Source organism: Chiloscyllium punctatum, chromosome 15 (genome assembly GCF_047496795.1).
Source record: "Chiloscyllium punctatum isolate Juve2018m chromosome 15, sChiPun1.3, whole genome shotgun sequence".
NCBI classification, from domain to species: Eukaryota; Metazoa; Chordata; class Chondrichthyes; order Orectolobiformes; family Hemiscylliidae; genus Chiloscyllium; species Chiloscyllium punctatum.
Window position 1 is genome coordinate 33,613,778 of NC_092753.1, and position 13,703 is coordinate 33,627,480.

General features: G+C 42.5%; 1 protein-coding gene across 1 annotated transcript in view; it reads left to right on the forward strand.

Moving 5' to 3' along the window:
* arhgap31 (Rho GTPase activating protein 31) overlaps positions 1–3,588 on the forward strand; it is a 106,973-nt gene extending 103,385 nt beyond the window's left edge. The window contains exon 12 of the mRNA XM_072584925.1: positions 404–3,588. Within this exon, the coding sequence (XP_072441026.1) occupies positions 404–2,602 (2,199 nt within the window). The 3' untranslated portion in view covers positions 2,603–3,588. The remainder of the gene's footprint in view (positions 1–403) is intronic.
* Positions 3,589–13,703: the final 10,115 nt, after the last annotated feature.

The window sequence follows — 13,703 nt, forward strand, 5'->3', positions numbered from 1 at the left end:
GACCTATTAGAGACAAACATGGTCATGCCTAAACACCACATCAATGCATATCCTTCAACAACAGTCATTGGACAAGCGCGAGGAGCTGGAGTCCTGATTAATTGCATTTCCCAGTCTCTAGAATTAATTTAATTGTTTCTGTTAGCTAAGATCAGGTAACCCAGCATGATCCTGGTACTGAACATTCCTGATATGGCTAACACAGCACATTTGTTCTACTGATCTATCCCTGAAACGTATATAAAGATAAACATCCACTCTCTTACAATAATAGGCAATGCACTCCTTCACCAGCTGATGGAGTTTGATTTTAGTCAAAAATGCAAGTGATAAATGTTAAAATTGAATTTCTGGTGATCAAAGTCAGGGCCTTATTAACATTTTGTTATGTATATTTTCATAGGGCATAGATTCATCTGCCAAGGCATTCATAGAGCAACTGTGGCCAGAAATGAAAGAGCTCGAAATCAGAGAACCTGAGGAGGTCACTGCAGTGAACAATGCTCAAGAAAAGGTGGAGGACAGGCCCAGTCAGTCACATAACAAGAGTGATATGGAGGAAAAGTCCCTGCCTGATACAACAGTAAAGCCAAAGTTTAAAGGACCTCAAAGAATACACAGTCTTCCTGACCTCTTCTTATCAAGTCCACCTCCAATGATTGAAAATAGCACAGCACTGTGCCTGAATGCCACAAATCACATATATTCCAGTGAAGCAAGTAGCACCAAGATCTCTGATCCTAGCCTGGCACAGTCACAGCTGAGTCCATCCACCAAACCCTTGAGTGAGTGCTCAAAGACAGAGCTTTCTAAACCAATAACAGATGCAAATATTTTGATGGCACCAATCGAGAGCCTACCAATGTGGTGCACAGGAGTTTCTACAGGTTCTTTCATCTCAAATTATCCTGAATCTAATCTGGATCAATTAACTAATCCTAATTCAGATGAGAAGCATCAATGTCCAACTGCCACTCTTGAAGTTAAGCCTTCGGAGCCTTGCATTAAGGATGGAACCTCTAACAAACTTGAACCAAACTTAAAAGCAGATGACAATGTTTCAGGAACATGCTCAGAAGATGCCCTCTCCATCCAAACAGAACAGACAGCAGTCCATCTGTCCAACAACGAATGTGATCAAAAGGGGCAATTTGCAGATATGCAGTCCAATCAGAAATCTGCAGCAGCACAGACTGATGCCAGTGAGCTCCTCCTACTGGAAGATTGCATGGTGAATGAGACTTTAAAACAGCCTGTCCCCCATTCACCCGAATCAGATCAATCTATGAAAGATGGAAAAGAATGTTCAACATTAATGCCTCCAAATGAAATACCAGGTGAAAGGCAGGAGACGTTATCACCTGATGTTTGTACAGATATGATAGCTTCTGAAGATCTTTACAATCAAACATCTCAATCTGCGAAGAAATATATTGAGTGGAACAGACAAAGCCCAGAGACCTCTTCACAAATCTGCAATGGTGAGTCTTTAAAAAATAGCTCTAATCCAACCAATTCTATACAGTTCCCAAATGGGGTGGAGGGAATCTCTACAAGTGACCAACAACATGTTTCACTAACTGAAGACAATACATTATCATCAAATGGATCAGAGAGTTTATGCATTATAAATGCAGGGGTGACACCATGTTTGCAGTCAATAGAATCTGAGTCCGGAAGGACAACATCTGATAGAAATGACTGCTTGAATTCTAATGATGAGGCCTCATTACTTGTCTTATACCCCATGGTCAATGACAAGCCTCCAATATCTGATGATTGTACTATTCAGTCAATCCCCATCGGTGTCACTGCCATTAGAATGACTTATATGATAAAGACATGTCAAGTCAAAGCCATTCCAGTCATTCCACCAAAACTCCAGTTCACTCAGATCCCACAACCTTTAGCAAAAAAGAATCTCTCTCCTCCTGCACTTCCTTTGGATAAAGTGTTAACAATTTTGCAGCCCATTACAACATGTGAACAGAGCAGTCCTGAGAGCAAAAGTAGATTTGATTCTTCTTTAATAAATTCTTCAGCAGCGGAATATAAAGATGGGAAAGAAAATGGCCTACCTGGGCATGGATCTTCTACAATTTCACCGGATACCTCACTTGTGCAATCCAAAACCACAGAAGCAACACCAATTGTGAAAAGAACCTGCCAGTCAAATGGAGAGGATGTATTTGACAATTCAACGCCTTCTAGAACGGAAAGATCTCCAGTGCAACAAAAGCCTGGGTTTCTGCGGCATGCACAGCACAGGTCAAAGACAGGTCGGCCTCAAAGTCTCATCCTATTCAGTCCACCCTGGCCTAACATGGAACGTCCTTCTACCCTAGACACCAACAAGGTGCTTCTTAGTCCAGTGCAATGCAGTCCTGAACAACTTTCACCATTAGAATTGGATCACACAACCCCTGACAGCTACATGCATGAACTTAATGACAGTCAGAAGGGGCCAGAGGGTGTCACACTTCGAAGCCGAATGAGCATGCCAAAAAGTGGGCAGAGGTTGGAGACCTCAACAAGTTGTTTTTACCAGCCTCAAAGGAGGTCCATGATATTTGAAAATAGAGGGGGCAGGCAAATTGAATGACCACCTTTTGCTGATTCTACAATCTCCAGACTGGCAAAGATTTACTAGTTATGACACTTTTCAATCACAATCTATATGTATTCTAATACCTACTGCTCAAATGTCTGTCAAAGATTGAAAATATGCATTAAAACAAGCACAAAATGAAAGATGTGAAGTAGCTGGATTTGTACAAGGTGAGGGCTATTGGCTATTTGGATTAGGTGTTTCATAAACAGAATGTACAAACCTAAGTCTAGCATTGATTATAACACCACTTAACTAAGTGCAAGTTAAAATGAATCTAGAGTAAATCCAAAATATGCAAAGTAATGGCCAAACTGTTGTTTAAAAGTACATTTCATATAGCTTCTCTAAACTAAATCTGTGCAATGAATGTGAGGAAGAGTTCATTACTGCCAAACTGTACAGTTCTCATCTTACTAACAGCTCATTTCTCATTTCAACAGAATGGGTGCCCTTGCCTGATTTGCTACAAGAAATGCATTACTGTAATATTTATTGGAATTTGTAGTGAATCTCATTACAGGATATGTGGAGACATTTTACCATGAGTGTTACAGCATGAAATTGTGCATCATTGGTGGTTAAGAAACTTAATTTTATCAACATAATGTTTTGTTTATTGCTTACTTTACCTGTTGATCTATTAAACATTGTAACATAGCAACCTCAGTCCAAATTATAGTATTTTCCAAATTTATACCGATCCTTTGTACCTCATAGAAAAGAAAGCTATGCAGAATTGTGTCACTCATTTTTTAGCTCAAGCAGATAATCTACAAAAGATATACTACTGTATTATTTATCTAGATACAGCCATCTCAGAGGATAGACCAACACCAATGTTTTTTTTTCTGTAAATGCTTCAACATCTCAGTTTCAGTGTTTATGTCTTTCTCATGTACGGAAACTATTTCTATATTGTCAAATATTAAATGTAAGTATGTTTTCCAATTCTGAGAATTAAAATGTTTTAATTACAATATATTTCTCAAACGTTTTGCTATTTTATCTATTTTGCTTCATCAAGCATTACATTTTGGTAATAAAATGATCTGAATTTTCAGACACTTGGAAACAGCGATAGACAGGATCAGAAACATGCAAGGCAGGCTGATGTGCCAGTTTCCCATGCCCAGTTTCTGGTGTTGGCCATTTTGACTGACAGGTGTTTAGGGCCTCAAAAGTAGAAAATGAAGACCAGCAGGGCTTTTCCATGTGTTGACACAGAGGTGAGTCTTTGGGCAGCAGCACCTGGCACTGAGTAATCTTCAGGGTAACGCAAAGAAGGTACACTAGGCTGGCCACAATTCTCCTGGTTGGGGATCTACACACTATGGGATCTCCGCCTTTAGGTCAAAGAAAGAAAACTCTAAACTTTGCAAATTAGAATGTTAGAACCTCATGGCTAACTTTAAATACTGTTTGGTAAGAAGAACTATAATCTTACCACTGCCTTCCTGGAGAGGGGCAGCTGAAGAAACAAGGAGGAGGATATATCTACTGGAAAAGAAAGGCGGAAAGTAAGTCTCATGTCCATGGAGTTGTCTTTACCATCGGGAATGGAGTCCTGCCTGCACTGCTGGAATTTCCAGTTGAAGAAATAGAAGATTCATGACACGTCACTCGCAGTTCAGCAGGAATGTAGATGACACTCTTGTCAGTGCTTACGTCTGACCCTGACCCTGACTCAGATGAAGATGTTGGTGAGAAGTTCGACTCTGCTCTTAATGACATTTTCAGTACTATCCCAATGGAAGGACAGATCATTGTCCTTCTGGACAACTTCAATGCCATGACTCCAATGTGGAGCAAAACCGTTAAGAAAAATGAAATGGAAAAAGACAATGCAAATGATGCCTGCTTGCTGATAAAATGTGTTCAGTATAGCCTTACTGCAGCAAACAACTTCCGACAGAACAAATATAAAACCACATGGATGCATCCATGGTCAAACAACCAGCACTTCGGGGATTATGTCACTATTTGGGTTAAAGATCTAGGTGATGTCTGTAATGCTCAGTTTCATTGGCAACCATAGTCACAATGTGACTCAACTGTTTTATATGGGTTTAGTAAATCTTTTAGCTTTTATGAACAGAAGGAGAAAAAGTAGAACATTGATCATCTTAAACAAAGCCAAAATCCTGCTTATCTTATATCCCCTCCTCAAACTCCATCCCTGACTTTTCAAAAATCTATGGACCTCTGCTATAAACCAATTCAAAATCTCTGCTTTCACTGCCTTTTCTGGAAGAAATTTTAAATGCCTCAACCCTATGTGAGAAAAAAATTTCAGCATATCTATTTTAAATGGACAACCTCTGATTTTTATACAATGACCCTTGATTCTAGATTCCCCCATAAGGGGAAACATCCTTCCACATCTACTCTGTTAAGATCCCTCAGGATATTAATGTTTCAATCAAGTACCTTCATACTTGTAAATATTTCAATGGATACAAGCACGACCTGTCCAACCTTTCCTCAAAAGTCTACCTGCCCATTCCAAGTATCAGTCTGGTAATTATTTGAAACAGTGATATCAAGTTTTTCTGTCCTCATTATCTGAAAGTTCCCTTTGTTGAAGATTCTTTACAGCCTCCCTGTCTGAAACATCTGTCCTGCAGCCTCCCTTTCTCCTCCTCTTTCAGCCATCCTCACTGTCCCATGGTCCTTCCAACCTCTCTCTTTCTCCCACTCCCCTTTAGTCTTCCTGTCTTGCACACAGCCCCACAGCTTCACTGTCTCCCTCCAGGCCCCTTGCAGCCAATTTCTGTTTATGCCCCTTGCGGTATCTCCCAAGATTCCCTTGTAGTCTCACTGTCTGTCCCTCAAGTAGCCTCTCACCATCTCTTTGTAGCCTCTCTTATCTTCTCCCCTCACCTTCCACATCTGATTAGCTCACTTGCAGCTTTCCTATCTTCCTCATTCCCCATGGGTACAGAACCAACAATCACCCAGACAGATTAAAAAAAAACCAAAGCCTATGGCCCCGATAGTATTGCTCCTGAGATCTTCAAAGCTGATCCAATTTTTCACACATCAGATTCAACGCACCCATCCTATAGGTTTGGGAATAAAATGAATTTGCCCCCTCAACCCCCAAACCAGCATCCAACCTCAGGAATGAATGCAATGATTATAACTATTTTCAAAAAGGCAGACAAATTATGCCATGAAAATTATCATAGCACTTCCCTTTTTATCCATAGTGGGGAAAATCCTGACATATAATCTTCTTGAATAGCCTAATTCCTGTGTTTGAGAAACTCCTCCCAGAGACACAATTTGGATTTAAAATTTCCAGAGGAATTTTTGACATAGTCTTCATTGGGAGACAAATCAATGAGTCATGGTAAGAAACACACTAGGAACTCTTCATTGTATTCATCCACCTGACCAAAACATCTGACTTAATAAATCACAAGACTCCATAGGGTTCAGCTCCAAAGATTTTGATGTCCAAGAAACTTCATCACAATTTTGCAATTAATGTAATCTAAGGACATTAAGAAATAGGAGCAAGAGAAGGCTACTCAGCCCCTCAGCCCTCCCTTCCATTCAACAAGATCATCCTGAGCCGATTAGTCCACAAACTTCCTACCTTTGCTAACCATTATCCCTTTCTTTATCAAGAATCTATCAAATATTCAAAAACTCTGCTTCGACTGCTTTTTGAAGAACACAGCTTTCGTGTACCCAACCAGATGCCTTTTAAATGTTAGAATTGTACCATCCCCACCACTTCCTTTGGCAGTTTGTACCATACTCACACCTACATCTGTGTGAAAAAGTTGTCCCTCAGCTCCCTTTTCAATCTTTCCCCTCTGACCTTAAACCTATGCCTTCTAGTTTTGGATATCCCTATTCTGTGGAAAAGACCTTGGCTATTTACGCTATCTACGTCCCTGGTGATTTTATAAACTTCTATAAGGTAACCCACCAACATTGACATCCCATGCATTTTTTAAATTGAATTTATTATGACTCTTTTGCTTTAATACCATTTTCTGCAATATTCCTGCATCCCTTGATAATTTAATGTGTACTGTCCACTACTTTTGATCACTTCAAAACAAATTAATTTTCCTGTCCTTGAATATTGGTAAAACAAAACTCAGATATCACCTCACATCTGGCCAACTGAATATTCCATCACCCATTTATAAAATTTTAACCATATAGCAGCAAACCATCCAGCCCATCAAGTTCACCTGACCCTCCAAACAGCATTCCACCCAGATCCAAACCCTCAACATTATTCTTTGTAACCCTGCATTTCTTAAGGCTAATCCACGTAACCTACGTAACCCTGAACACTATGGGCAATTTAGCATGGCCAATCCATCTAACCTGCACATCTTTGGACTTGAGAGAAAACTAGAGCACCCAGCAGAAACCCACACAGACATGGGGAGAAGATGCAAACTCCACATATGCAGTTAGCCAAGAGTGGAAACGAACCCAGGTCCCTGTTGCAGTGAAGCAGAAATGCAAACCATTGAACAACCCTATGATGATGGACAGACTCTGGAAAATGCTGAGTACTTCCAACCCCCTGGCAGACAACCTCTCACAAAAGGCCCCCATTGACAAGGAGATCCTACACTGTATCTCCAAACTATTGTAGCAAGTGTTTGACAATGACCTCCTCACATCAACTGAAATCCTACTCAGAACAATTGCTGTCATTTGTTGCCTGCTGGTCAGACACAGCCTACTGGCATCAAGTTAACATGGAGAATGCCACACGAGAGTAATGGTTTCATTTTTATTTTTAGTATTATCAGCTCTTTTAGAATGTTAATGCTTGTGTACTGCAGTGGGATTTGGGAATTTTTATTCAGCAACACATAAGAATGATGGAGAAATTCCAGCAACAATGCCTCATCTTGATCCATCAGATTCAATAGAAGGATCATCAAAGAAGTGCTGGTATCTTTGTTGAAGTCAGCTCTGCATGCATTCAGGTAAAACTCCTGCACAATTAATTACGTTGGACTGAACAGCGAGTCTGAAAAGCAAATCCCCTATTGGATCGTGTGAGTTAGTACTTTAGGGAAGGACAAGTAAACACTTTAGAAAGCACACTGATGCTCTCTTTCAAGTCCATCAGCATTGGCACACATAATTAAGAAGAGCTAAAGGCCAATCATTCAAAATGACAATACATCCATCAAGCTGTGCCGAGCTTTTGAATCATGTCTTAATGACATAGCACGATGTCACACACGGCAAAAAAAAGAAATACATTCTGCACTGTGGCTCCCACTACATCAGGGTTAGAGACAAAGAAAACTGTAGGTGCTGGAATCCAAAGTAGATAGGCAGGAGGCTGGAAGAACACAACAAGCCAGGCAGCATCAGGAGGTGGAGAAGTCAATGTTTCAGGTGTAAGTCTTCTTCAGGACTGTGTGTGGGTGTGAGGGGAGCTGCAATTAAAGAGGGTGGCAGGGGTAAGGTGGTGAAGTGGGGATAGTTGGAGACAGGTAGATGGTACAGTCGAGTTGGTCAATAGGAGGAATGAGTCCAGTGGGTGGCAGGGAGGATTGGAAGGAAGGGGGAGGGGCTGAGATGGGAGTTGCAGGATGGGAAGGGAGGTTATTTGAAATTGGAGAACTCAGGGTGGCACAGTGGCTCAGTGGTTAGCGCTACTGCCTCACAGCGCCAGGGAGCTGGTTTCAATTCCCGCCTCAGGCGACTGTCTGTGTAGAGTTTGCACATTCTCCCCGTGTCTGCGTGGGTTTCCTCCGGGTGCTTTGGTTTCCTTCCACAATCCAAGGATGTGCAGGTCAGGTGAATTGGCGATGCTAAATTGCCCATGGTGTTAGGTGCATTAGTCAGGGGTAAATGTAAGAGAATGGGTCTGGGTGGGTTACTCTTTGGAAGGCCAGTGTGGACTTGTTGGGCCAAATGGCCTGTTTCCTTCTGTAGAGAATCTAAATCTAAACAATGTTGAGTCCTCTGGGCTGTTGGTTGCCCAGGCAGAAGATAAAGTGTTGTTCCTCCAATTTGTGATGTGTTTCGCTGTGGCAATAGAGGAGACTAAGGATGGTCATGTCGGAAAGGGAGTGGCAAGGGGAATTGAGATGGGAGGTCTGATTGGTCCCTGCGGGCCCAGCTGAGATACTTGGTGAACCATTCCCTAATTTTACATTTGGTCTCCCCGATGTAGAGATGACCACATCGGGAGCACCTGATGCAGTAAACTGGGGCTGGAGGAGAGGCAGGTGAATCTCCGTCTCACCTGGAAGGACTGTTTGGGGCCCTGGAGGGAGGTGAGGTGGGGATGGTGTATTAGCAGGTCTTGCATCTTTTTCAGTTGAAGGGGAAGATACTTAGGGGTTCGGGGTGGGGGGGGTGGTGGTTGGTGGGGTGACTGGCACAAACTAAGTACTGTTGAAGGGAAAGGTCCTTGTGGAAGTCAGAGAGGGGTGCAGAGGGGAAGATGTTCAGTGGTGGGGTCTAGTTGGATTTGGAGGAAGTGTTTGAGGATGATGTGTTTGATGCAGAGACTGGTGGAGTGGTAGTTGAGGACACAGGAGGCTCTGCCCTTATTGCGTTGGGAGGGTGTTAAAGTGGTGGAATGGGGAATGGAGGTGGTGCAGCGGAGGGCTGTCTAGATGACAGAGGGAGGAAAAGCACGTTGTTCAAAATAAGTGAACATCTGGGATGCTCGTGAGTGGAATGTCTCCTCGTCCGAGCAGATGCGGCAGAGGTGGAGGAATTTGGAGAATGGGATGGAGTTCTTGCAGGATACTGGGTGAGAGGAGGTATAGTCCAGGTACTTATAGGAGTCTGTGGGTTTGTAGTAGATGTCTGTATGGTGACTATCACCAGAGATGAAAATGGTGACATCAAGAAAGGGGAGGGAGGTGCCCGAGATGGACCAAGAGGATTTGAGGGCGAGGTGAAAGTTGTGGGCAAAGTTGACGAACTGCTTCAGTTCAGCCTGGGTGCAGGACGCTGCACTGATGTGGTTATCGATGTAACAGCGGAAGGGTTGGGGCACAGTGCCTGTATTGAAGAGGGACTGTTCAATATAGCCATCAGAGAGACAGGCGTAGCTGGGGCCCATCTGGGTGCCCATGACCACCTCCTGGATTTGAAGGAAATGGGAGGAGTTAAGGAAAGTTATTAAGGATGAGGACCAGTTCGGTAAGGCTGAGGAGGGTATTGGTGGAGGGAGACTGGATAGGTCTGTTGGAGAGGAAGAAGCGAAAGGCTTGGAGGCCATCCTTATGGGGTATGGATGTGTATAAGGACTGCCCCATCCATAGTGAAGATAAAGAGCTGAGGCCGGGGATCTGGAAGAGATGGAGGGCATGATTGGTATCGCGGATGTTGGTGGGAAGTGAACTAAGGGGGATAGGATGGAGTTGAGGTAGGATGACATGTGTTCAGTGAGGCAGGAACAAGCCAAGACGACAGGTTAGCCAGGGTAGTTGGGCTTGCGGATCATGTGGAGCAGGTAGAACAGGGCAGTACAGGGCTGAAGGACTATGAGTTTGGAGGCAGTGGGGGGGAGATCGTCGGAGGCAGTGAGGGAACGGATAGTAAACTTAGGGAATGGTTCACTGAGCATCACAGCTGGGCCTGCAGGGGCTGACCAGACCTCCCAGTCGCCGCCCATTTTAATTCCCCTTCTCACTACCCTTCCAATATGACCGTCCTTGGCCTCCTCAATTGCCACAATGAACCACACCACAAATTAGAGGAACAACACTTCATCTTCTGCCTGGGCAGCCTACAGCCTGGAGGACTCATCACTGAGTTCTCCAATTTCCACTAACCTCCCTTCCCATCCTCCGACTCCCTTCCCAGCCCCTCCCCCTTTCTTCCACTCCACCCTGCCACCAATCGGATTCATTCCTCCCATTGACCAACCAGGTTGTACCCTCTGCCTGTCTTTACCTATCCCCAGTTCACCACTCTGCCCCTGCCACACCTTTTACCTGCAGTTCTCCCCACACCCATCCCTAATCCTGAAGAAAGGTTACACCTGAAATGTTGACTTCTCCACTTTCTGATGCTGCCTGGCTTGCTGTTTTCTTCCAGCCTCCTGCCCAGTACCTCAAGGAGCATCTTGCTCCATGCGACCAAAGGCCTGTGGGCTGAGAATCAGCCTGGCCAGTCACACAGAAGGCATTGGCAAAAACTGTCAAATCTAAGTCAAGGTCACCGTCAAATCAAGGGGCAGCTAATGAAGACAACTGCAGGCAGATGTTTGTCTGAAGTTTCAAGTCCTTTTTGATCGACCCTCTTGTTTTGACAGCCTGCCCACCATCTTAATTAAATAATGGCAAAATACTGCGGATGCTGGAAATCTGAAACAAACACAGAGGATACTAAGAAAGCATTTGTGGAGACAGAAACAGGGTTAATGTTTTGAGTTCATTAAGACTTCTTAAGAACAGTTCTGCAGGAGAGTCATACTAGACTCAAAATGTTCTCTCTCCACTGATGCTGCCAGACCAGATGAGTTTCTCCCTCAATTAGACAGGTAACCCATCTCACCCATTTGATACCTTTTAAATTTAAACAATTTTTCAGCAGTAGCAGGTGCCCCATCTCCCAGCAGGAAGTTTTCCTCTGAGAAAACTCCTCTTAGTAAGGCATTTGATAAGGTTCCCCATGGTAGGCTTATGCGGAAAGTCAGGAGGCATGGGATAGAGGGAACTTTGGCCAATTGGATAGAAAACTGGCTAACCGGTCGAAGGCAGAGAGTGGTGGTAGATGGTAAATATTCAGCCTGGAGCCCAGTTACAAGTGGAGTTCCGCAGGGATCAGTTCTGGGTCCTCTGCTGTTTGTAATTTTTATTAATGACTTAGATGAGGGAGTCGAAGGGTGGGTCAGTAAATTTGCAGATGATACGAAGATAGGTGGAGTTGTGGACAGTGAGGAGGGCTGTTGTCGGCTGCAGAGGGACTTAGATATGATGCAGAGCTGGGCTGAGGAGTGGCAGATGGAGTTCAACCCTGCCAAGTGTGAGGTTGTCCATTTTGGAAGAACAAATAAGAATGTGGAATACAGGGTTAATGGTAGGGTTCTTAGTTAGGCGGAGGAACAGAGGGATCTTGGGGTCTATGTACATAGATCTTTGAAGGTTGCCACTCAGGTGGATAGAGTTTGTATGAAGGCCTATGGAGTATTATCGTTCAATAGCAGAGGGATTGAATTCAAGAGTCGTGAAGTGATGTTGCAGCTGTACAGGACTTTGGTTAGGCCACAGTTGGAGTACTGTGTGCAGTTCTGGTCGCCTCACTTTAGGAAAGATGTGGAAGCTTTGGAGAGGGTGCAGAGAAGATTTACCAGGATGTTGCCTGGAATGGAGAGTAGGTCGTACAAGGATAGGTTGAGAGTTCTCGGCCTTTTCTCGTTGGAACGGCGAAGGATGAGGGGTGACTTGATAGAGGTTTATAAGATGATCAGAGGAATAGATAGAGTAGACAGTCAGAAACTTTTTCCCCGGGTACAACAGAGTGTTACAAGGGGACATAAATTTAAGGTGAAGGGTGGAAGGTATAGGGGAGATGTCAGGGGTGGGTTCTTTACCCAGAGAGTGGTGGGGGCATGGAATGCGCTGCCCGTGGGAGTGGTAGAGTCAGAATCATTGGCGACCTTTAAGCGGCATTTGGATAGGTACATGGATGGGTGCTTAATCTAGGATAGAAGTTCGGCACAACATCGTGGGCCGAAGGGCCTGTTCTGTGCTGTATTGTTCTATGTTCTATGTTCTATGTGACAGATAAAGGCCATTTCATCATTCCAGCTTCATTAATTCAATCAAAAATCCATCCTTATGCAACATACAGCCTGTTTTTCAATGATTCCAGGTTTTTACATTTGCTTACTGTTAGGGGAAATTTAGACTTTTAGACTCTAAATGTTCAATGATACTTCCATGCTTGAAGTAGAAGGCATCTTTCAATTTTGTAAGGAGCAACCTTATACAGATTAGAGACTGGTATCAGTAGGATCATTCGAGGCATCTTTGTAAACATTGTTAACATAAATATTTCTAGAAGACAGTGGGAGGAGGCAGCGTAGGACAGACACTGATAACATTAAGCTGAGATTGATGGTTTACTCCTTGGATGGGTGATGGAGAGTGTAACACCTTAATCAATGACACAGAGAGATATTTGCTTTTTTTCACTGTGTATGAATGAAGATTGCAATGTGGATAAGAGAATGATAAAGTATAAAGATAATCTACCCTTCTGTATGAGTTCAAGTTTAGCTTCAGTCTAATAACAGAGGCAGCTCTCTCTTTGTATTGCTCAAAACAAAATGATAAAAATCTAGGTACTGTCTACTTTAAGCAAACACTATCATACCCAAAAGTCCAATTCTGTTATCATTCTTAAGAGTAGATCTTAACTTTGTGATAAAGTACAGAACAGGTGACAGGAGTCAAAGGAAAGAAAAAGCAGGAAAGATGTGAAACTGGCTGCTAATTTCACTGACATTGTTCTATCACACTAAATCAAAACCTACCAGCTGATGCAAAGAAGAGCCTTTTAACGTTAGCCCTAGACTTGTCACAATTATTAGAAGCACACATATTCTGCTCGTCTAGTCATCACGTAATTGTGATGCAATGCGCACATTAATAGCATCCATGATGATAAGATGAACATGTACCCCATTTATTTATTTATTTATTTATATAAATATAAATATATATTTATAAATATATATTTATATTTATATAAATAAATATATATTTATTTATATATATTTATAAATATATAAATATTTATATATTTATAAATAATATATAAATAATATTTTATTATTTATAACAACTTATAAATTCAAGTTAATTTATTGAATTAACTTGAACTTAATTCAAGCCTCAAGTTGAATTGAGGCTTGCGCAAGTTCATCCTGAATATAATCGTCCAGATTTTCTGATGGTCAGACAGTCATTATTCCATGGTGCATGGGAGTTGCACACAGGAATACTGTGTAGGCACACTCTGAAGGAATTACCTGGGAAATTGAATTTTCCACATAAATCAGAGTCTTTGGAGGGTTCTGATGAAATTAAGTAACATTTTTATTCTGAATAGAAAACAGATCATAGAA